The sequence below is a fragment of the Fulmarus glacialis genome, unplaced genomic scaffold (genome assembly GCF_000690835.1).
Source record: "Fulmarus glacialis isolate BGI_N327 unplaced genomic scaffold, ASM69083v1 scaffold35415, whole genome shotgun sequence".
NCBI lineage: Eukaryota > Metazoa > Chordata > Aves > Procellariiformes > Procellariidae > Fulmarus > Fulmarus glacialis.
Genome location: NW_009214482.1, coordinates 61,966 through 85,969, shown reverse-complemented (window position 1 = coordinate 85,969; position 24,004 = coordinate 61,966). Strand labels below are relative to the sequence as shown.

The window sequence follows — 24,004 nt, the reverse complement described above, 5'->3', positions numbered from 1 at the left end:
CCCCCCAAAAAAAAAAACCCAGCCAGAAACTAAGTTCATTTTTACATGAATTTTGAAAAGCAAGCCATATTCACACATGCACACAACCCCCCCAGCCAGAAATCAACTGGATTAGCATAAAGTAAAACAACGACGAGACGCCTTATTTCAACAGATCTTTACCGATTCCCTGTTTCAGTTTCCCTAAGAATCTGGGACAGGGAACACAGTCCCCATTTGAGGGCCAGATCACTTTACTCAAGTCCCAATATCCCTTTTTCTGCTGACTCAGTCTATGAATTCAGGAGACAGTGGAAAGTGATACTAAACTTATTTTGACCAATTTGGACCAGCAGGCAGATTTTTAGAAATACCAAAAATTAGCTCTTTTATAGTAACATAGGAATTGCCGTTGTAATTAGAATTCAATAAATATTTCTTCAAGAACAAGTTCTGCCTCCTTTTAAGCTGGAAGACTGTCTTCATAAACAGCCTCTCCCAAGGCAAAGTTATTTTGTCGTCTCATCACTATGCTGTCATGTCTTAACATGCTCATATAGATATAAGGATGTTTTTAGAGCAGCTTGCAGATGCTGGAGGGCCTACTCACAGCCCAAATGGGCAGGGTTATTACGGATATGGCAAACATTTTAGACATCTGATTTTGAAATCCTTGCTGTCCAGTTTCTACGAAGAGCCAGTGAAAATGTGAATGTGCAGCTATATAACACCCAAATAAATCCCAAATTTGCCAATGGAAATGCATGCTTCTCTTGGATTTTCACAGCAGTCAGTGATTAATATTTAAGATGATGAAAATATTCAAAGCCATTAGCCAAAACAAAGGAGAAAAAATGAGTTAAAATTAACAGATTTCTCATGGAAGTAACGTAATATGTACAGCTGATATCGAGCCACCAGGACAAAGTTATCTTTCTTGACTGACGTACGTGCAATGTTGGGACCATTCACACACATCTATAGCAGAATAATCAGAATTACATTAATTTCCAGGACCTGAAGATCATTTATGTTTTTAAAAACATGAAAAGTTTTTCAAAGCTTTTTTCTGTGCTCCAGAACTGCAAGTGGTCAAGTGTTTGAAATCTTATTCCCAGCAAGTATGTGAGTGACATACTTTCAAAGGGCATCTCCTGGCAGACAATGTCCACATGTAGGCTAGCTGCAATGTCAGCAGATGTAGGCAAAGCCTTCATGGGGTAATTCAGAGGGAGACTCACATTGCATCCTCATGTTTCTGGGGCCAGCAGAAACTTGACAGCCCAGAAATCCTGTGCTTTGCTTTTGCTTTGCAGGAGGGAGGGGCATTCCTTGCTTCTGAAAGGACTATTTCTGGCCAGTTCAGGAGCAACAACAGCTGGCTCTGCAGGGAGCCACATCCAGCTCTCATCATTTTGAACAACATCTGAATGTATTGCCAAGCTTTGGCGATGCGAGGGGGGAGCTGCGAAGGGACTTAGCAGAAGAGAAGAGGAAAACAAGGGCATCTATCCATGCTACCACTACAATTAATTTTACTAATTTTCCTGAAAAGGAACTTACAGAAATTGCACCTTATCTGCTGAAATGCAATTCCACTGAGACAGCTGCAAATACAACTCTCCTCTTCAGTTAAAAAAAAAAAAAAAAAAAAAAATTACAGGTCACTTGTATGTCTTTAAGTGTTGTCATGTTTCCTTAACTTCCTTGTGCACAGTAATCTGAATTGGCTGTGAATCAGGAGTAGGCTTCCACAGAGTACCCACACCAGTTAAATCAGAGGATGGAGTCTGAAAGGAAAAGTGTGAGGCAAACACTACAAAGCAAAGATTCTAATTAATTAAGGAAACAGAGGAATCTCATTTGTTCTCCATTCAGCAGTATTTAAACCCAAACAAACAATAGAATGACTCCCAAGATTACAGACAGGCAAGATTTTCCATTGGAGAAAGTGAAAAGCAATGACGTTTTTGTGATTTACACCAGTTGAATCTGGTCATAAGGTACAGAAGTCATGAATGTTTTGGTAAGCCTAGGTGATTGCCAAACAAAACAAAAATAAGATCAGGAGATGATTATTCAGTCATACAGAACTAGATGACTAATCATGGAGCTCTTTCACCCCATGGGTGGCTAGGAGGACACTAACCTTTCATCCCATGGTTATGCAACAGCAAAGAAGCAGATAAATCAAGAGTATCAAGATCTTTGTTCACTCAACATAGTGGAAATACCAGAACTGCACTCCCAGTTATTAAAATGCTCAGCTAGGTACAGTTTTATAGAAGTATCTGCAGAATAGCACATTTTCTTACCTCTGCTCCGTGTTAAACAATGCAAAGATATGTTTGCTAGACATGAAGCTCTTTTCAACATCTCGCACTTTCAAGTTGTCCAAAGGAAGCATATACTTCTTCTCTTTTTCCTAGAAAAAAAAAACAGATTAAAACAACAGTATGTGAGAAGTCTCAAAGAAGCCTGATCTCAGCAAGCTCTGTTTAGTTAGTAATGCCTTCAGTACATTTATTATCGTAAAGGAGTATCCAAAACTGAAATATCTGCTTATCTTTCATAGACACACCTGCAATAGAAATGAAACCTCAATTCCAGTTCTGCTTTTCACTGACCCTTTTAAAACATTTCCTAATAAAAAAAAAATCCATCTCAAACTCATAAGCATCTACATTTATTATTCTTCATTCCTCTGAATTCTAAAAAGAAAAGGATCAGACTTAACTAAAATGAAAGTGTCTCATCAATACAGAACTCTTCTATCATGTCTGCATAGCAACTGGAGTAACCTGTAACATAAAATTCATCTCTATCTAGAATTACTATTATTAATTATTTAGGGGTGGCATTTGATGATCCCAGGGATAAATTTTCATCCCTCCAGTGGAAAATACAAGTGTCATACAAATCAATCAAAATCATACCATCATCGAGGTTTTATATATACCATATACAAACAAACCCAGACTCTAATCTAACCAGCTTATTTCTCCAAACAGGAGGAATGATCTCTTCCCTCTTGCTTTAGCCAATTCCTTTTGCATTTTCATCACAACTCTTATTTACAGCACATTCTCATTTACAGTACAATCACTATAATTTCACCTTTTCTAGGTTTCTTGCTTCCTGTCACTCCAAATTAAGGACTAGTAACACTCTCAAGCTACTTTATGATGTCAGAACAAAAAAGCCCTAAGATTGTTAACTGTTCCCATTGTGTTACACTTCCTCGAAGTCCTCATACTGATGGATAAACCAGGGCAAACCTCTCAATTTTCCTTTGCAAATACATCTGATGCTAAGTAGAAGCAAGCCAAAGACAAGAGGGGCAACACTTGCATCCTCATACCTCCATTCTGGTTTTGCACATCACGATAAAATTGCTGAAAAGGGTACTCACACAATACAGAGTTTAACAGCTTTCAAAGGCCATTAAGGTACTGTTAAGGCTGGTGCAATTACCATGGCAGCAATGGAGTGGGGAGAGGATTTATGCCCTGGAATTTGTGCAGCGGATACCAAATGGGGTTCTCATTAATTTGGCTACCCAATGACTCTATGGAAGTTCAATAAATCACCGAAGTTGGAAAGCTTAGGATTCCTTCACAGTCCCTTATCTGCCAACATGAAGCAAGACTGACTAGTCTCTGTTTCGCCATCATCAGAACTAGCCGCAAAGTCTAGCACCCGCTGTACTTGCTGGAGAATTGTGAACTGGGACATCACTTACAGTAGTTGGCTCAAGGAACAAATATGCATGTGATAATAGTTTATTGTATGCTATAAAAGAGGGCAAAAGGGAAAAAACAAACTAGGACTCATTTTTCTCAATACATATTTCCCAGAAGAAATACACAAAAGTAACTTCCGCTGCACAGAACTGGAAGTCGTCCTAGCTAGACTGAGATGTGTGTACTGTGAGGGCAGATGCAATTCAACTTGGCTAAACTTCAGCAAATTGCAAAACTAAACTGGATGAGAACGTACCTAAGAGTGAAACTATAAAAATACAGTGACGTGTCCAACAATGGCTCACTTTCCTAGACAGCTTCATAACAGGCCTCAGTAGAGGAAAAAGCATATTTCAAAGGCCCTCCTGGAAAAGCATGGTTTCTACTGTCTTGTTTTGTTGAATAGAAAAGTTATCAAATCCAGTGTGGGAGTATTACATAAAACGTATCTGATGGATTTTCAAACTGCCTCTAGCTTAGCCATCCTAGAAATTATTACCCACAAAAGATCATACATACGTATATTCTTCACCCTCTCATCTAACAACAATTCCGATGAAGGAGTCTACTTCTGTGCCAGTCTATAGCTATTTATCACAGTTCATATCTATTTCTGCTTCCAGGGAATATATACTCTCTGAACCTTTGGGGCTCTCCCTGAAGGGAGAGTATACTGTCATCCATTCAGTAAGTAGTATCACTGAGATAAATAAAACTAAGCAACGTAAATTCATAATTCACCAATAAAAAAAGTAAATAAATAATAGTAAATTAAACTAAATAAAGAACTTGTAGATCAGACATTTATGTTTAAAAATTAGAAGTACACTGTCCTCTAATACTGATTTTTATTGATATGATCTGTTTTGATATTATACACTTATGTCGTAAATAGTTCTGGTAGCACTTAAAAGGTAACAATGTATTAGCTTTGCTGCTATGACAAAGTGACACACACTTGGAAAAATATCCTAGCATATAAATTCAGGAGAACATAACCTTGCATTAAAAGCAAATAATTTTTTTCAGTTGAAAGCTGGACTGCGTGGTAATGCAAGATGCTTTGTTTTCTATTTCAAACATATAAGACAGGTTATATATTAAAAAAAATATTTTGGGTAGAAATATCAGTATTATTTATTCCATCATAACTAAGAAAAAAACTAGATAAGCTTAATTTTTATTCTTTAAAACTTATCCTGCACTATTACTGAATATGCTTATAATGACTTACTATTCAATTACCAGAAATTTAAGAAGTTTCTGATAAAGTGTTTGTTCTGACAGACACTATTTACTGACAAACCAAGCAACCACAAATGAGTGAAAATAGAAACTGATGAAAAAACTATACTAAGAATCTGATCGTCTAAACAAAAATTCCACAAGCAGGAAAGTTTTATAAATGTTTGATGCCAAACTGTGAGAAAGTGTTTCTTCTGTAGCCACCAAGAAAAAGGAAATGCCTACTGAAGGCTAAGAAGTGGTTGGTATTTGTTTACGTGGCCTCCTACCCACATGCTGAGACAGAGCAGTTTCCAAGAAAGGAAAATCATAGGGTGCCTTATGCTTGAAGCTAACAGAGACAGCATGTCATATATGAGAGATCAGACCTAAACACTGCCTAATTCCAGGAGAAAGGTATTACTGCGATGTTAAAGCGTGCTTTAGCCATAGCAACTTTTTTTTTTGTCCCCAAATAAAGGGGGGGGGGGGGGGGGGGAATACATAAATGGAGCATGAGCTAATTCAACAACAGATGAGCCCAACAACATTTCAGCCTTAGCTCAATTAATATTATGTTATGGCAGGGCAAAAAAAGCTCCAGTCAGGACTATCTGTGCATGTTTCCCATCCTGAGAGGCTGACAGTGTAAGAAACAGAGAATGTATGAAGTCTGGGAGGAATGGGGCTAGGCACACTTCTACAAGTGACGACATGCACATAACTGTGGGTCCAGTTTGTCCCCCTCAGCATTTGTTCTTTTTTATTTATAGATTTTTATTTTTATAATGGGGCAGAGAACTTAAGCGTGACATGAGGGGAAAAACCAGCACATGCTGATCTCATGTAGAGTCTTGGCCTCTCTTTTTCCTATACAGAGCAGAGGAGAAGGAAAAAGTGGGAGGTAGCATGGCCCATTCCTGTCTGTGTGACATGAAAAAAAAAATCCCCATAATGCACCTTAGAAAAACAAACCAACCTGCTAGTCTGGGGAGGCCTTCCCACCCTTGAGACGATGTTTCACCACTCGTGGGCATAAGTAGCACTCACATCCTTTATGAACTAGTTCTGCTCTCCGACAGGCCAGTAAGCTGCCAGGAACTGACAGCATGATGTAAATATGCCATATTACAACTGCCCCTTCCTTCTGCAGTGTTTAAATGTACTAAAAATAAATACTGCTGAAGTCCAAAATGGCACAAGGGATATAAAAAATACAACAGCAGCTCCCCTCCCCCCAGCAAGGTCTCAGCCAGCACTTCCAAGCTAATGAACTTCATTTCATTTTCAGCCAGGGGCAGAAATCATTCTCTGCTTTTGGAACTTTGTAGGCTCTGTCAGAACAGCACAAGAAGAAACCTTGGACACAATGTCAGCTAACTGGATTATAAGGGGAATAGAATTCCTTTGCTTCAAAGAAAAGAGATTGTTAAATTACTTCAGCCTCTTCCAGTTATCAAAAGTGATTCTCGTTTTTAGTTGTCACTTCAAGACGGCTACTGCGCAACAGCAGCTTGCAGGACAAACTCTACTTCCCATTTCGTGCCCTGAGGAACGGAAGCAAAATTCATGCAGGACAATTCAATATATGATGCTCAGATTCTGAAAGGCAGGTCTGAGCCCGAGCGTTGGCCTAATCGCACTTCCAGTCACGGGGAATTGAGCCGGTTTGCTCACCACTTTGTAAAGCTTTTTAGAACACCAGTTTCCAACCAGGGGGTCATGACACCAACCAAAACCTGTCTAGGCCGATTGTGGGGACCACAAGTTCAAAGAAATCAAGCTCCCAACTGGAAGTGCAGACCACACTGGAAAAGTTTGAACAAAGGCTGGTTTACAGCAGAATTCATTCTGTGCATCATTTGTACTGAAAGTACAACTCTCAAGAGTAATTACTGTGCACTTATAGCAAATACAGGTATTGATGAAATGCCTCTGCCATTATTATTAGGCATTAACAAGTATTAGGCATTAACGAGGCAAAATAGTGAACTACTTTAAAATCATAAACTGAGGAAGGACATCTTTGAACTAAAGCTTGGGAACAGCAGATAAAAAGGTTGGCATTTCTGCCTCTGAACTAGATTTCCAGACCAACACTAGACTACTCTCTCTATTTGTTTCCACATTAGTAACTCAGGCCTAATACTTACCTGACTCTCAGGCATCGTGCTAGACCTTGTTTCTGCAAGCAGCTAGTGATGGCAGGGCATCATTAAGGTTATCCTGCAGTCAGGGTGCTAAAATGCATACATGGAACACCAAAGCCAAGCAACCATTTGGCAAAGCAGTTAAGCAGCAGAGGCAGAAAATAATACCAAAATGAAGATGTTCTACAGTATTGTACTATTTTAGATGGCTGGATCACTACCCTCATTTTACAGACAGGAACAGACACAAGAAGCAGTGGCTTGTGAACCAGCTGAGCCAGAGCAAACTATATTAAAGAAAGAAGAAGAAAAAAAAATAGGAAGTGTAAGGAAATGCTGGTGGTGGGCTGAAACTATGCCTGTTTACTCCTGAAAAGGAAAGGCTCAGACTTGTTTACACCTAGGAGCTGCTCTCACTGCCAGTGGAGAATAGCCTACTCTGTGGCATTTGATGAAAATGCAAACTATTAAGATGCAACTTTTATAGTATTTTAATCAATATCCAAGAGTTAACCATATTTTAACTTTAAATATACCCAAGAGAATTTTACTGTATTTCTATTTCAGTTTATTTTTGTCTCTCAGTTTAGAAAGCCACACGGCATCTTCACAATGGTCTCTGCTTTACCACACTTGGCTTTAAGGCCTACTCTGAAAAATGAAGCATGAGATATTTACATATTAGTGCAAACTTTTGAAGAAAAACAAAGCAAGTTATTTTATTACAGACAACTTAGCAAGGTGGGATTCAGGTCTGAACACGCTCCTGGGTACAGTTGTAGAAAACGTAATTCTAAACTGTCTATAAAATGAAGAAGGAGCTGCTTTAACAGAAAAACAATGCATACATAAACATTCTAACATTTTTATGAAAAGCATAGCAAAAGAATACTTCATAAGTTGCAGATGAGAAGACCATGTTTCTTGCACCTATGCACCTCTCCCTCCAGTCTTCTACAATCAACTCCTACATGGCTTTAGCTGTTGATAATAAAGCATTGAAGCCAAGCACTTTTCCAAGAGTTTCTTTTCTTTGACCACTGAAACCAGATTCAAACCACCATAGATTCTGATTCTTCAATAAAGCCAGCCACATGGGCATCAAGAAGCACTCTCATATGTACAAATAATTCCCTATGGGCTGAAGTGAAAGTTTTCAGATAACAACTTTAGGCAAAAAATGAAAAATTATTGTCTCACTCCCTGGGACTCCTCCACAGGCAGGTGGATTACACCTCCATGATGCACTACCATTCCCCTTCCTGCTCTGCTCTCACCATGTGCCAGGGGAACTCTGTAGCTGTGCTACACCACAACGATGTACATTACCTAGAGAGCAGTTTTATTACATGTTTCTATATTGACAAGAATAATCCAGTATATGACATATTAGAGAGCTGTCACATATAGTCATATATATAATTAAATATCAACAAAGACACAGAAGAACCATTATGCAACACATAAGAGAAACAATTCTAGGAAAACCCTAAAGAATAAAATGAGAGCTCCAAATTGAAAAATCTCAATACAAAAATGTGACAACGGCTTAGGGCAATAAGCCAGACTGTTAGAAGAAAGAAGCACATGGCACAGAGCACAAATACCAAATCTTATATTTGCTCAGCGTTACAAGACTTTATACTCTGCTATGATGGAGATAATGGGTTCCTTATACAAATCAAAGCTGAAAATGCCAAACCTGAAACTGCAGCTGAAAAAGAGAGATCTGATGATAGAACCAAGCTATTCCAGGTTTGAGTTATTATCTTACATTTTGCATTTGTAATATCTTTTCTAGGCAATTATGTGTACTCCTGGTACTTCCAATTTTTTCCCAATCTTTTGGTACCTTTTCCCACAACACATTATTAAAAAAATTCAAGAGGCGTGTTATATCTCTGGTGTTTCTTCTGAATTCAACTATGGGATTAAACCTGATGCTAATGTTAAACCAGTCCTTAATCTGGTCTTGTCATTCATTTTACAGTGTGTTATTAATTTCCCACAGTGTTTTTCTCTCATAAGAACTGGTATTATATTTGTTTCTGCATTTTGCTTCTGCCCAAACTTCTTCAGGAATAGAATCACAAGACTTCACAACTCCGTATTTGAAATACTTCATCCTTTCAAAAAATGGTCACTGGTGTCTTTCTTGAAAGGAGTTTACTATCCTGCTACATTTCGAGACTTCACAGGAGGACACCGATATAGGATGTCTCCACATCACTATTTTGCAGCACAGCCGTCCAACTTTAATTGAGGGTTTACAGGGACCTGAAGCTGCAGCTTGCATTCATGCAGCACACACCAGAGCAGAACCTCACAATCCACCTGTGCAGAGTCGGGCAGCCCTGAATACCTCCCTCCCCTTGCCTGGAAGAAAGGATGGGCACAGCACACAACAACAAACAACCAGAATCCTTGGGGAGTGCTGTGCTGAGCAACTAAGCTGACCGCTAAGTGGGAGCTAACAAACCTGCTGCACCAAGCTAACTCCATGTGGTTGCTGCCTGCAGAGCAGTCCCCATGTTATGGTACCCAGACAAACAGCTTTCCCATTGTCCATCTCTCATTTCCCTCAATAATGAGGGGTGGCTGAGTAGGCATCCCGTTGTATTAGTGCAGAGCCTGAATGGCTGGATTAAAAAAAAAAAAATTCCAGTTATTTCACTGGTACTCCCTGTGCCTTTAACATAATCAGTGCATCAAACAAAAGTGTAATAGTTTCTGGAATATATAACAAATGGAACATGATTTGAGATTGCCCCTCTTCAAAAGAGATGTTTATTATCACAAGTGGAAGAGCTGCTCTTTCACTGGTCTATGCTGTGGGGATGTGCTGTCAGTAAAAGGATCAATCTGAGAAAGGGCCTGATGAAGAGGAAATCTCTGTTTAGCTCCTATTAGTTAGGATCTTGAAAGGTCATTTTGAATTTGGGAAATCTTGTCTGGGAAAGAAGCCAGCAATTCCTCTGAACTGAAGTGGTGCTGGCATTTAAAATTGAGAGAAAGCCCCGACTTATGAACCAGTTGACAGTCTGGAAAAATTCTGCTGGATGCATCTAGTGGCTGCTCCGAAGGTAGAGGGGGAAAAAAAGTATCTTTTGACCTTTCTATCCCTTGTAATGAAGCCTGCTTATAACAGCTTGTTTTTCTCTACTGGTGCTCAAGTTTTTATTTTTCACTCTTCACCTATTGAAGATCATCCAACAGTCACAGTGGTTTGTGGGAGCGATAGTGCAGGATGAAGGGCTTTGGTGCAGCATGTCTGTGCTGGCAGAGGGCACAGAGTGACAATGACATACCAGTTCCTGGGACATCTGGCTTTTCAGTTGGGTACAGCTTTCCATTCATATAGTTTACAATTTTGCTTATTACATATATATGTGTGTGTATAAAAATACTTTTATATATATGTACACACACACACACGTTTTGGTGGTGGGATTTTTTTTTATTTAAACGAAAAACATAATTCCTATAACCTATTCTCTTTCAATAGAAGTGCAGCTCAGATTTCAGTCTTGAGAAGGTGATGGTCTGGGTGGGCGAACCTCTCCAGTTCTAATGACCTCTTGCATTAGGAATACTAAGTTAAGACTGAAAAAAACCAATAAGTTTAACTGTATTTTCAGCTTCCTGGACTCCCTTGACTTGAACATAAAAAGAGAGCTTCTCATTTATAAGCCTCCTGAAATTACTTGGTAGGTACATGAAGATGATACACCTTTGCTACAGTACCCTTGTTTTCTGCTGGAAAGGCATTTCTTAAAACTCTTCTCGCTTTTGAATGCATTTCAGTTTCTATAAAATGAATCCTAGAAAAACTCAAACTCAGGAAGCTACCAGATACTTTTCTTTGGGTACCAACTGAAGTATCTCGAGAGACAGTAGATCCTTTGTGTGTGCACATGCGTGTGTATGGAAAAAAAAATCCTTCTTACTAAAATCAAAATGATAAATATGCAATTACATAATTATGTAAAAAATATTAAGAAGGGTTTTCCTGAGGCGACACATCTGTCTCTGCAAAACTCTTGAAGATGCAACAAAATACACACACACAAATTAGTTCATGTCATTTATGCTGCCCTACTTGCTTGTTATCATTAAAAGCTTTCAGACAGTAATCAATTTCACTGTGGTGGAGATTACTGCAAAATGCATTAAGAAGTTCACGCCTGTGGCAATGGTCACTGAAAATATTTTGGAAAGCATCCCAGAAGTATAAGACTTTTTCCAGACATCCGAGAGAAACTCTGCTATGACAGAGCTTCTGGTGTCAAGACTTCTCCCCCACCCCTTTTTTTTTTTATAGCAGTATTTTTTGAAACGTACATTTCAGCTTTTTTTCTTTCTTTTTTTATTTTTTTTTTTTTAAGCAAGCCGAGTTACTTGGATCATGAAAAACACTAACTTCTGAGACAACTGCTTGAAGATCTCTCCTTCCTTGCTCTACATAATATCTATAAATATACTCAGGCTTCTTAATTTCATCAAAGAAAAACTGTTGAATTATAACGAAAGAGTGAGAAAACCACCTGCTTACTCTATCATAACATTTCTGTTTTTTTGTAAAATAAGTAGCCCTGGAGATGTTCCTATATTAAATAAACAAAGAAAATTGAATACACCGTAATCGTCAAGGACTATATTTCTACTTTATATCAAGAACATTACCTTCAAATGCTAACTGACATATGTCATCAAATCTTCAAGGAAGTGGGTTTTGAAATGTGTCTCAGAATTTGACAAAAGATATCCTAAAATAATTATGGTGATGTGCAGGAAAACCTGCAATCCTCTGCCCTTGGAAATCAATAGCTATTAGATTGAAGCCTCCTTAGAAACATGCACCAGGAAGACTGTTTCCATGAAACTGTCCCAGTGTGAAACACTCCTGAAGCTCATTGGCAAAGTTGTTCGTCAAACTGACCTTAAGTTATATCTAGACTGTAACCCTCTAAAGGCAGAAGTCACTTCTCAATGTACATCATCTGCCCCAGTAGGTACTTGAACGCGAGTGGGGATTGCAGACTTTATCACAGCAAACCCTGAACAATAACTGAACTCAGAAAAAGGAACCTGACAAACGTGGGCATGGGAACATGGCAAAAAAGGTTAATAGAACATCCAAGACATCACGAAACTATTAGCCTTATGAACAATCAAGAGCTAGAGGACAGCAGCAAAAGATGCAACATCAAAGCACTCTTTAAAGCTACTGTCATTAAAAAAAGTGACTGCAAGGTGCTAGGCAGTGTCAGTCTACTACTGACTCCTACCACTAGGAGTAGGAGCAGAGGGAAGTGTGTGTAGGAGAGCTGCCAAACATGGTAGTTTTCAATCTGCAGATGCTGCATATTAAATGAAAACGTCCAAGTGTTGCTCACCCCCAAGCAGCTCTTTCCTGATGTTGTTTATGTTGTATTTTCACATGTGAATGCATGTACCATGAAGGACACTTGACACGCTGCTAGCTATTTCGATTGTGCCGCTCAGCTCTTCGCTTGCAGTAGTATACAGAAAACAGAGGTCCTGTTCCAGTATCACCCTAAGGGAAAAGTACATCAAGCTTACAGCATACCTTAACAACACACAACCGAAACGGAGGGACAAATTCTACTGCCTTGGCCACATGCTCCCTTTAAATACCATGGCAGATGATGAACACCAGACAGATGTCAGCAGGAGGTACACAGTTTGGGGAAGTTTAGAGCAGCACCTCTGGAAGGGAAGAGACATCCTCAAACAGAAATAACCATGACTGTTCAAGTGTCATCACTGCCCTTTTGTGTGATGGCAAAACTTGATTAACTTATTGACAGATCACCTTTGCCAGTTCCATACATGCTCACCTTTGTGTCCTTGCTGAATCAGAGTGACAGAATAATACCCATGCACCAAAGTCTCAGTGACTGTCAAATACTTGGCACCGAAGGCAGCTCTCCTGCAAGCCCAGAGCAGACAATGCTTATATCCAGTAACAGATTATCCAAAGCTATGTTTTGCAGCCAGCTAGAACAGAGTGCACAGCTAAGAAACAGGCTAGTGAAACACTCTGCAAGCATAAACTTAAAGCAAATCTTCAGTCATGTGGTATTAGTTTCACTACATTGGAGGCAACAGCTAGAGGCTTTTGCTACGAGACAGATCGTGCACTGCCGCAACCAAGACCTACGAACAAAGCAGGACTGCCACTGTGCAGTGCGAGAGGCACCGGAGGGAAGTGGGGTGCTGAAGTCAGGAGACAACATCTGTGATGCTTCTGGCCGCCAGATTAATTTCCACCAAAGCAGCCACAAAGGCTCAGTCAACCAGAGACTCCATCATCATTGCTGTGAGCAATAAGCACAAAAACTGGGCAATGAGAGTATGTCTCAAGAGTATCAACACCTGGGAGAAGGAGGCATTTCCCTTGCTTCCGCATGGTGGATGAGGTCTTCAGTAACTGCCAGATTAAGAATCTCGCAGTTACATTCTTTTGCTATCGCAAAAGAACTTACTAATCCTTACTAATAATTAAAAAATATTTTTAATTGTTTTTCTACTTTTCTCTGTATCTCTTCCAATCCAAGCGAATGCCAAACCTTGTCTTTTCTTGCTATGACATTTTAAAATATGTCATTTCTCCTCTGTATAAAATCACATCATCTTTAAAGAATTCCAGTTCTCCCTTGCCTGGATTCCTGCAATCAAGTATTATTCTGATTCATACCTAACACCCTCTTTTATTCCATGCTGTTTGCTCAGGGAGGAAAATACAAATTGAATATACCATTGTGTAGACTGGAAGTTGTGTTAAGATGACAAACACCTGCATTCACTTAATCATCTCTGTTAAGATACTGTCAGCTGGACTCCCCAAGAACACAATTAGGGAAGGAGCTCTTTCCCAAGAAAAAAAACTCTAACCAATGATCAGAATAGCTGTAAGAACTATCTGCATCACGCTCTAAAAATTTGCAACGTGCAGCTTGGATAGCTATTGTTGGTGAAGTGATGTTACGAAAATAAGATTTTAAAGAGTCAATAAACAAGATGTAAATTTGTGCTCCAGCAAAACTGTCTATACATGCTTAACCTCAGCTGTTTCAAAGAACCTATGAAACATACAATGTCTTAGAAAGTCTCCAGGAGTTTCAGAACTCTAAACAAACAATGACAATGCAAGAGGTAATGACATTGTTGCAAACACAGAAAAGACAACAAAAAAGGCATACTGAAATCTGAAAGTTGAAACACGCCTGCAAAAACATTGAATTTTTATAGTATACAGTTGTATTACAGACGAGAAAGGTAACACCTCTGCTTCTCTGGAAGAAAGTGAAATATTTATTAGGAATCATAGCACTTCCTCAAGAATATAGGTCTTCGTCAGTGCTGACTCAAAATATTGTAGACTATCAATACACTGGCCCTAAACTTGCAGGACACTATAATATTTGCAAAGAATCACTCCAAAGTACGTACACTAATTCTACATAACATTGACATACGGCACTAAATTCCCAGACAGTCAGTCAAAGTTCTGGGCAGGAAACCAAATTCCATGATTTTTTTTTTTCTTTAAACACTTTGTCAAAACACTCCTATTACTCGTTACTTGTGCTTTGAAAGATATACTCCATTACCCCTTAATGTCGTTAGCTTTTACAGATACTGCAACCAACAAGGAACTGCTGCTGGAAAAAATATATTACAACTGTTTTCTAACACTGACATATGGAGATTGTTTCAATGTGAAAGAGGCACAAAGACAACAAAAATCCAGTAAAAAGAAGATAACTAACTTACAAATACAGGTACAAACTCGAATTTCAGTAAGGAATCTATAACAGTGAAACGAACTATCAAGTACTAAAACTCCCAAGTTTATAATTTTTCCACACACAAATTCATTCTAGGAACGATTTCAAAAACTGAATTCATACAACTAAGCCTTACTGGTGTAAATTGTCCCATTAGTAGTCAAAGAGCTAATTTCACACACAGTTGTTATCAGAGATAATCTTTCAACATGTTCTAAAGTAATAAAGAACATTTTAGACAAACATTTTTTCCACTCATTTTGTTTTCAAGACACTCAAAGACACCAAGCAGGGAGGACAGTTTGTTGCAAAGTTGTCCGTGCAACAAAATTAAAGAAAAAAAAAAAACAACCAATACAAAACACAGAAAACATTTCAGCTAGCTCCCCCTCTGCCCTCCAAAAGCCTCAAAAATATTGAAATAAAATGTTGAAATAAAATGTTCATTAAAAATATTCCAAGCCTGCCTAAGAGCTACTTAAGCATCGTATTCAGCAATTTGATTTTCTGTAATCCATTTTTTTACATTTACATTACCCAAACTGAACATATATTTTAATTATTTTCTCAATTCATTCGTTTTGTTGAAATAACATTCTATTCCCCTTTGAGAATATTCCCAAGGTTATAAAAACTAGATTGTCTAGCAGTTTAGATTTGTTTTAAATGTTTAATAATATATTACACTGAAATAGTTTGAAATAATGAGGGTTTTATACCAATACATTACCAAACTAGATAATTACTAGTAATTCCCAGAGAAAAGTACATGGCAATAGACAAGGCTAAATGCATGTATATTTGAATAAAATACATTGCAGAGCTATTGCCGTTACTCAAAAAAAAAAAAAAAAAAAAAAAAAATTCCTACCAAAACCAAGTGTTATAAGCCTGGAAAATTTACAGTTAAAAGAAATTCACATTCCCTAATGGAAACAGAATACCTCAAATACATTTCAATCTGCCCTGAAATTGCACTTTAGAAATGGGGAGGGGGATAACCTAATTCAGACAGGGGAAAAATACACTTTAGTCTAAGAACACAAAACTAAGATTTTAAAATCAAATTCATTTGGCAGCTGCACAGAGCCTTTACAGGTGAACTCTAATTCCCCTTGCTGTTCTTGCATTCACTTTCATTTCCCCATTCACCTCCTATATCTCCTGCTGAGGACATTTGGTGCGAGAAGTGTTTTTAAAGATAGGAACTACTGAAATGCAAAGACGACTTCGGCCGCAGATTGTATGTGGACAAAGACCACTACTTCTAGGGACTTTTAGCAGACACGGTCACCGTTTGTAAAGAGACTGAAACCATATGTTGCAGTCTTATAAAACAGACACTACCTCCTTCTTCAAGGTAAGCAAAGATGGGAACGCAGTGGCCTCCGATATTTTCAGCAGGCATAAATAAAATCCCAGACCCTTTCAGAACACTAGGACACAACATCATCTCGAAGAGAAGCACATTATGGAATTTTTCTTATGCTCACTGAAAAGGAAGAAAATTTTGTATATAATAACAGGTGTATGCTCTTAATCTAAAATAATTATACTCTAATTACCATCGGATTCTAAATTCTCTGGGCTTAAACAACACAGCTGAAAAGAATTTAATTATTTCATTATTAAGATCATTTAGCACAAAAATTGACTGCTGTCAGGTGCTGAGTTTCATAAGAACACATTTCTAATCAATTTGAATCAGGCTGTAAGTTCTCAACTTACTCCATAGTCTAAGAAAATCCTCACTGCCCTCACACACACACATCCACACAGAAACAGCACTGCTTAAGAAGAAAAAAAAAAAGCTGTTAATTACAGAATCACAACACTTGTTCCCTATTTATCCATATCCTAAAGGGGAGGTAGAGGTGCGGGGGAGAAGAATCTGGTGAGGAAGACTTTAAAGCAGAGTATCTCAAAGATGAAAATGAGAACATAGAAAGACCTACTGATAAGTATAACACACGGTGATCTGGCCAAGAGGCTGTAGAGGTGGGAGTAAGGTTAGGAAAGGGTTATGGAAGAAACTGCTGCACAGGTATCTAAAATGTCTGTGGCACACAAAACAAACCAGAGAAGCTAGAAATTTTCAGTACAGAATCAAAATTATTACTTAATTGATCTAACAGAGACCTAGTGGGATAATTCACATAATCTGGAAACTGATAAATCTTTATATTCTTGTTTAGGAAGTAAGACAGAAAATAACTGGGAAAGCATCATCTTTCATATCAAAAGCAGATGTATTGGTGTGGGGTTGACACCAAACAGGGGGAGAGATGCTCTGAACGTTCCTGGAGGCAACTAAGGAACAAAGAACATGTGCATTACCATCACCAGGGCTTTCAGTGATCACTGTAACGACTTATGGTACAGGACTTGGTGATAATGAGATATTTTAACTACAAGAGAGACACCATGGAAAAAGCTGACCCACTGCTTGGCTGAGGGGGAAACCGATTAATAGGCAATGTTGAGAAAGCTCCAGTATTCAATCCTTCTTTCACATTACTCTTTACTAAAAAGCCTAAGAAGCAGTGAAAATGATTACCGTTAGATATTAGGGAAAAAAAAAAGTTAAAGAAAATTAAGCACTGATATAAACTGCTAAGTTCAATAACCCCCCCCCCCATTCTTTCAGTTCTCTGAAGTGCCTCAGTTTTGAATCAACAGCTTAAAGTCATAACAGTAAAACCTCTGTAACTGATGTATGTAAACCTCTTATCTAAATCACATAGAGCGAACAGAAAAGCAAACCTGACTTAAAAAGCACAAGAATTCCTTGGAACTAAGCCCTACTCTTACTCTGCTATTTACACACTGCAGCTAGCATCTTTGCTGTACAAGACGACACATAATCTTCATCGAAAACACAGCCTAGCTCGGAGATTCTCAAATGTTTTTCTATTTTAAGCACATTCTCTTTTCCTCTCTGCTCTACCCCAGTGCAGACAATTTTGCATACCCTAGGCCTGCATCCGCCAGCTCCTTCTCTCCAGAACTGCTTTTTGAAAGTCCCAGCTCCCATGCCATGCTCCTCAGGAAGGTGCTCGGACTGGTGTGTTAGACGCAGCTTGGCAGAGGCGCTTGAGACAGAGGCATGAGACAGGGGCTCTAACAACTGAACTAAGGAACTCAGTTTACTAGGAATGGTGCATCTGCTTATCAGTGCGGGGCTGAAAGGCAACAGCACCCCATGCTTACCCAGCACGAGAACTGTCAGTCTACAGAATAAACTGCCAGTACAAGCCAAACCCAGAGAAGAGGGGCATCTGCTTTCCACCACACAATGGCAAGTCCAGCTGAGCAGGAGATTCAATCCATAGAGGCACCTTCATCTTCCAGAGAAGAGGTCAACATTTGGTTCTGCTCCAAAAACAAACGGGTCAAGATGCTGGGAAATAATGCACCATACCTTCCTTTATCCTCTCCTGGCTGGATCCCAGCCTAGCCCAGGAGTAGCCAGTCATCTTTTCCATTTGGTAGGAAAGGGTGTTGGTCCATCATCTTAGTGGCAAATAATTTGCAGAAAAGCATCGTTTCACATGTCTTAAATGAAGGCTATAGGAACATATGCACTGTACACAGCAAAGAAGGTCATTATGGAAATACTAGAAAACTTAAAATTCTAAGTTCCATGTAACTTACGCCAATGAACTGTTGGTTATCCCCAAATTAAGCTTGCTATATAAACTATCCCTAAACTGTTGAGATAATTTTTTTTATAAGCAGGGAGAAACAACTACACATGCCTTAAGTCCTTGTTCACATTTTGACCTCAAATGCCTAAAAGCACTTGTTCTGCTCCCACAGTGTGGAATGCCCTCCCACAAAGGACCCATGTGGAATCTTCAGAGGCTAATTTTGAAAGCATAATAAAAGGGCATTTCTTCCTAGAGTTTTTGTTGTTAGCAGTGCAGCTTATTGACCACCTCTGTGGATGCCTACACTTTCCATACTTTTTCATACAGATGGGATTTCTTACGTGTGGTCACCCATTACAAAAATCTAACTGAAAATTTATAGTTGTCAACAATGAGACAAAGGAGGAAGCAGGCTTCTCTTTATGTAAGGATGTACCCATCTTCACAGTGAAAAAAGAAAATATTATTTCCACGAGGTTTACTGCAAATTTATTACAGCAATTAAACTGTCCAGTTAATCTCTGTATCAACTTATTTCCAGATTCAAAACCAGATGTAAAAACCATCTTTCATTTAATTTGATTATTCTAACTTGGGTAGAGTACGTAGAAACAGATATTTTGGCAACTGGTTGCTAACGAGCTTTCCTAACTCTTTAAAGCTGTTCTTGCAATGCTTTTCCTACAGTATTTACAAAAAAGCACTAGTGATTAGAGAATGGTTAAAATCCTTGCTCCTCCTGCAGCAGAAAACACTAAATCTCTTTTGTGCAGAAAAGGTTCATTAAACACAGCTTCCCGAGAACCCACTTTCTTGCTGGCCATTACTTCGGTCTTTTTGTATTTCAGCTGTACAGCAAAGGGTTAGTAAACCCATCTACACTAAAACGCCCATTGCTGTACTCCACCCATCAGGGCTTCTAACGTTACAAAAAATGTGCAGTATTTTTAACCCATTGCTGAGCACTAGCATTTAAATGCTTAGGCAACATTTATTTTTTGCCTTTATGCATTTCATAAGGGATCTAAGCCCTCTCTATAAACATTATTAAATTGAGATCTTAAAGGGAAGATGCACAATATTTCATGGGTAAGAGAGTCTGCAATCAAGGAGACATTAATTTGATGTTTTCATTTAAAACAAAAACAATACTGTATTCACTAATGAAAGATTCTACCTGTTCCTCCAAGCACCCAACTGTCATTCTGTATCTTTAAAATTAATTTTCTATGTTTGTGAATATTGTTTTCTCCAACATAGCAGAAGATGAAATCAAACAAGTGGCTGACTTCTGCATTTCCTCTGTGAAAGCTGATAAACAGAAGTTTCTTTAAACAAAGCACATACTTAAGCTATGACCTCCACCGATGCCAAGCATCCTTGAGACTAAGAATTCAGTGTGATTCCAGGAATCCTTTCCTATGGATGCCCCCAGCTGCATTAGAAAAGAAAAAAGGAAAACCATGCAAGGAAAATAAAGTTCCGCAAAGCCAGGGAGTGAGCCAAATGCTGCCCAACCTTCTGCTCTGGGGACTGTACTAGTCCATTAGATTTAGTTCCTCTTTATTATCTGGCATTTGCTGCTTTCACAAACACACTGATGTGATTCAGGACAGGAACTGCTACTTTTCAAAATGCTGTCAAATACACAATGTCAAAAGCAGAGATTTTTTTTTCCTTAGCTTTTTCATTATGGCAAAGTTTTGTTTACATCTAACAGATAAGAAAATTGCAGATTTAAATCTGATTTTACAGTATCTCCTTACTCTCCTTACAGTGAGTTTAACAACAAGATAAACAGTAGAAACAGGAACCAAATCACAGCTTTTAACTTTTCATCCTATGTTTTAGTTACAAGACTATTCTTTCTTGCAAAATGTTTAAACCACTACCCTGAGTTTACTTCTCACTTGTCAGCCAGGTAATAAAATTAAAAGGGCAGTGCAAAAGTGGGAAACCAAAAGGAAAAATTTTAGATAAACAGCACATTAGATATGCTTAGAAACACGGATTAGCACATGGGATGTCTCTCATAAAAGGTGATGTATCTATCACATAAAAGCTACTCACACTGACGAAGGTTATAGTCTGTTTTCATTACTTTTATCCATAGCCAAGAATTGACTAGAAGTTACATAAAAACAAAAAACAGAAGAGATACTGTAACCTCTCTCACCTGCAGTGATTACTCCCACACTATTAAATCAAACAAGAACTTTCCTATTTGTACAACCCTTACTTTCAGACTGGAGTCACTGTCATCTCTTACACTGATGCTTTTTACCATCCTCATGCCATCTCCAGTCTCTCTGGCTTATTAAGTGACTCCATGGATGGGAAAATGGCAAATTTCACTTTAACAGAACACAAGCATACACCAACTCATACTTAAATGGTTTCTTTCTATTCTTATTTCAGTGTGTTAATTTTGTTGAGGCCCCACACTCTAGCAATCAGTAAAATAGATGTGTTCCAGCTAAGGCGCCATATGACAACACTTCCCTGGAAATACTCGTTTACCTCAATGGAAACCTTTCCTAACTGAAAAGAAGGGTCATGGTCACGTATTCAGGATTCCCAAAAGCCAGCTAGCCTAGTCAAAGCTCTTGCAGACAGACTGCACACGTATCCATACCAGGCTCCATCCACAGGGCACACACAACGCTTCACTGCATATGTGTTCTGCGGTAGATATTAGACCAGTGTCATCAGAGTTATGGGGTGCGCACTCACTACCTGCCTGGTTTTTCCCACTTGGATCTATGGGAGCTTCAGTGGTGGCAGTCAGAGCATATTATTAAGTTTCAGAGACCTGAGGCTTCAGGAATATTCTTATTCTACTTCAATTAGATATGCCAAGATAGCCATCACGACAAAATCCACCAAACTATGGATCGTAACTGATATATATTGACTTCCTCGAGAAGAGAGGATGTTAACTCCAATGGTGATGACAACCATGTATACAGACAGATAGCGAGACTTGAAACACAAGCAAACTAGTAGACGATTCAACAACTCTATCTACTGCATGGGCAGATGGTGATCTGCGCCCTCAGTACTGGCAGAGAAAGGACATTAATGCAAAAGAAAGCATTATGGTAATTCTTCCAAAATAAGTGTGTTCAAATATCAGCCTCTCTCATTTGCCACTATAAAGAGACACAAAATGAATTCAAATACCATTTCTTTAAGGATCCGACCTATGAGTAAGATAATCCCCAAATGAATGGAAAAGAGGAAAAAGGAGGGCATCTACTATACAATTCCCCAATGGCAGGTTATCAACAAATCAAAAATAGTGATGCCTTTTTTCTACAGCCCAGGATAAAACTGCCTTCAAAGCTCTACGGGGGGGGGCGAAAAAAGCTTCTCCTGTGCAGAACACAGAAACCTTCGTGACAACTAACAGCCTGATGTACTAATCAGTATTCTGATCCCCTTCCTAATAGTTTTTGCTCTGGTACATATGTTGTGCTCTGACTGCCAAGACAATAATTTGGTTGCCTCAGCTAATAGAAAATAGCTTCCAAAAATCAAGTTATTATTTAAAACTACTGGAAGATTCAATAGGCTAGCTCACTCACCCAAGCAACTAAAATAAGCAATTAACAAAATGTTGCAGCCAAAAAATGCTATAGTTATTAGGTCTGTTACTTGTGGTTAATAAAAAGAGATAGCTTAGTAGAACTCAGTCATATTCTGATTACTGGTAAGAATATACATTCAAATTTGTGGGTCTATGATACAATGGGAGCAGAAGGTGGTAGGCAGGTCTGAGAAATGCAGATATTGTCAATCCACTGCTAAACTCAAGACTAGTAACAGAACCGTTATCATCACTTGCGTTGTGGGAGCATCTAGAGAGTATTTCAGACTGGCACTATAAAAATACTTACAACTTTTCTTGCCCCAAGGGCTAACAATCCTTATCACCTTGACTAAAAGCTTGGAGGTCATGTGGCTGTCTTCCAGTAACATGCTCTTTCCTCTGATGTTGCAGCTAGACCCTATTTCAAAGGCTGCAAAACCATATCATGTTAGGAAAATAAGGATTATTTACAAACTGATAACTGTTTTTTAAGACTTGCCTCGGTGCAACCTCACTTAAATTAAGTACGAAGTATCAAGCTGTGCAACTACATGACAAAACTGCATCTGCTAGGAACAAAGGAGTGCTTGGGCTAGATAGTTTAATAGGCTTTAAAGTCTACTGTAAGAAAAGATTTCTCCCTCATCACTATTACTTCAGTTTCTTCTTCCTAGTCTTCAAAATCCACAAACATCAAATACCCTTTGCTAGACTGACCAATACTGGAAAAGTGAATACAGCATCACCTGTGTTAAGGACACAACAGAACAAAACACAGGAAGCCCTGCCAAACTGATTTTCGTCAGCATGGTATCATCCTGCACAGGGCAATGCTGAACGAAGACACCGAGCACAAATCTGGAAGCAGGACAGACCTGCTTCCAAGGGGCTGCACCCAGGTTAGTGAGCCCTGACTTTTAATAAGGTTATCAGCACAGGTACCTGTGCAGATGTGATGACAGTGTTCTCAGTTCCAGAACAGCTGTAAGCTCGCTCAATGAGCAGCATAATATGATACATGCACAACCCAGCTTGCCCTCATTCCAAATGTGGCAGTTGAGCAAACTGTGCCCAAGGACACACCTTCAGGACTTGCTGAATGTGCAAGCCAGTCCCCAGAAATACAGATGAGCAGGAGAGATGCCTTTTGAATGATTCTAAAGAACAGCAGCAACAAGTGACTACATCAACTCTTAAGTATGCTGCGAACAACTTTTACAAAATATTCTACAGCTAGATCAGCTCCCAGGCCCAAGAAATCATTTCATTCAGATCTGTATGGCACGCTTAAAAGGAACTGAACTTACACAGACCATAAGATCACTACAGAGCAGAAATGCTACCATACCTGCTGTTGACACAGCTTTGTTAAATAGTTCCACAGCTCAACACTAGAGGCACCAAATCCCACGAGTAAGAACATACAATGCACCTTGAAAAAGCATTCAATAATCACTGTGGTATGCATGAACCCATGAGAGGATCCAGCAGCACTGTAGAATCTGGTCCGACTCCAAGCTGTATGCAATAATTATTAACTAGTGCTTTGGGCAGCATCTCGCAGATTTGTTTTTTGGACATTGCAACTGAAGTCAGTTCTTCTTTAAGTTACATGGGACTCGCTACTCCAACCAGGTGGCTGTGATTTGCAGGGTTTTCACAACACTTGCTCCTCTTGCTGCTTTTTTCCCCTCTGCTTAAGGTTGATACCATGTTTTTGTTCATGGAGTTTTCTTCTGTTTTCAGATTTAAGTTTAAAAGTATGAAAAAACCTAGCCACTGGTTTTGCCTGGTTTCTAATTAAAGCCATCTAAATACCACAGCTCAAAAAAGACACAAGATGATCTGAATC

At 38.8% G+C, this 24,004-nt stretch overlaps 1 protein-coding gene across 1 annotated transcript in view; it reads right to left on the bottom strand.

Annotated features, from left to right (window-relative positions):
- Window positions 1-2,294: 2,294 nt before the first annotated feature.
- Window positions 2,295-24,004, bottom strand: part of LOC104077364 (dynamin-3) — a gene marked incomplete at both ends in the record, with an annotated part of 83,446 nt that continues 61,736 nt past the window's right edge. The window contains one exon of the mRNA XM_009578566.1: window positions 2,295-2,404. Coding sequence (XP_009576861.1) covers window positions 2,295-2,404 — 110 coding nt within the window. The remainder of the gene's footprint in view (window positions 2,405-24,004) is intronic.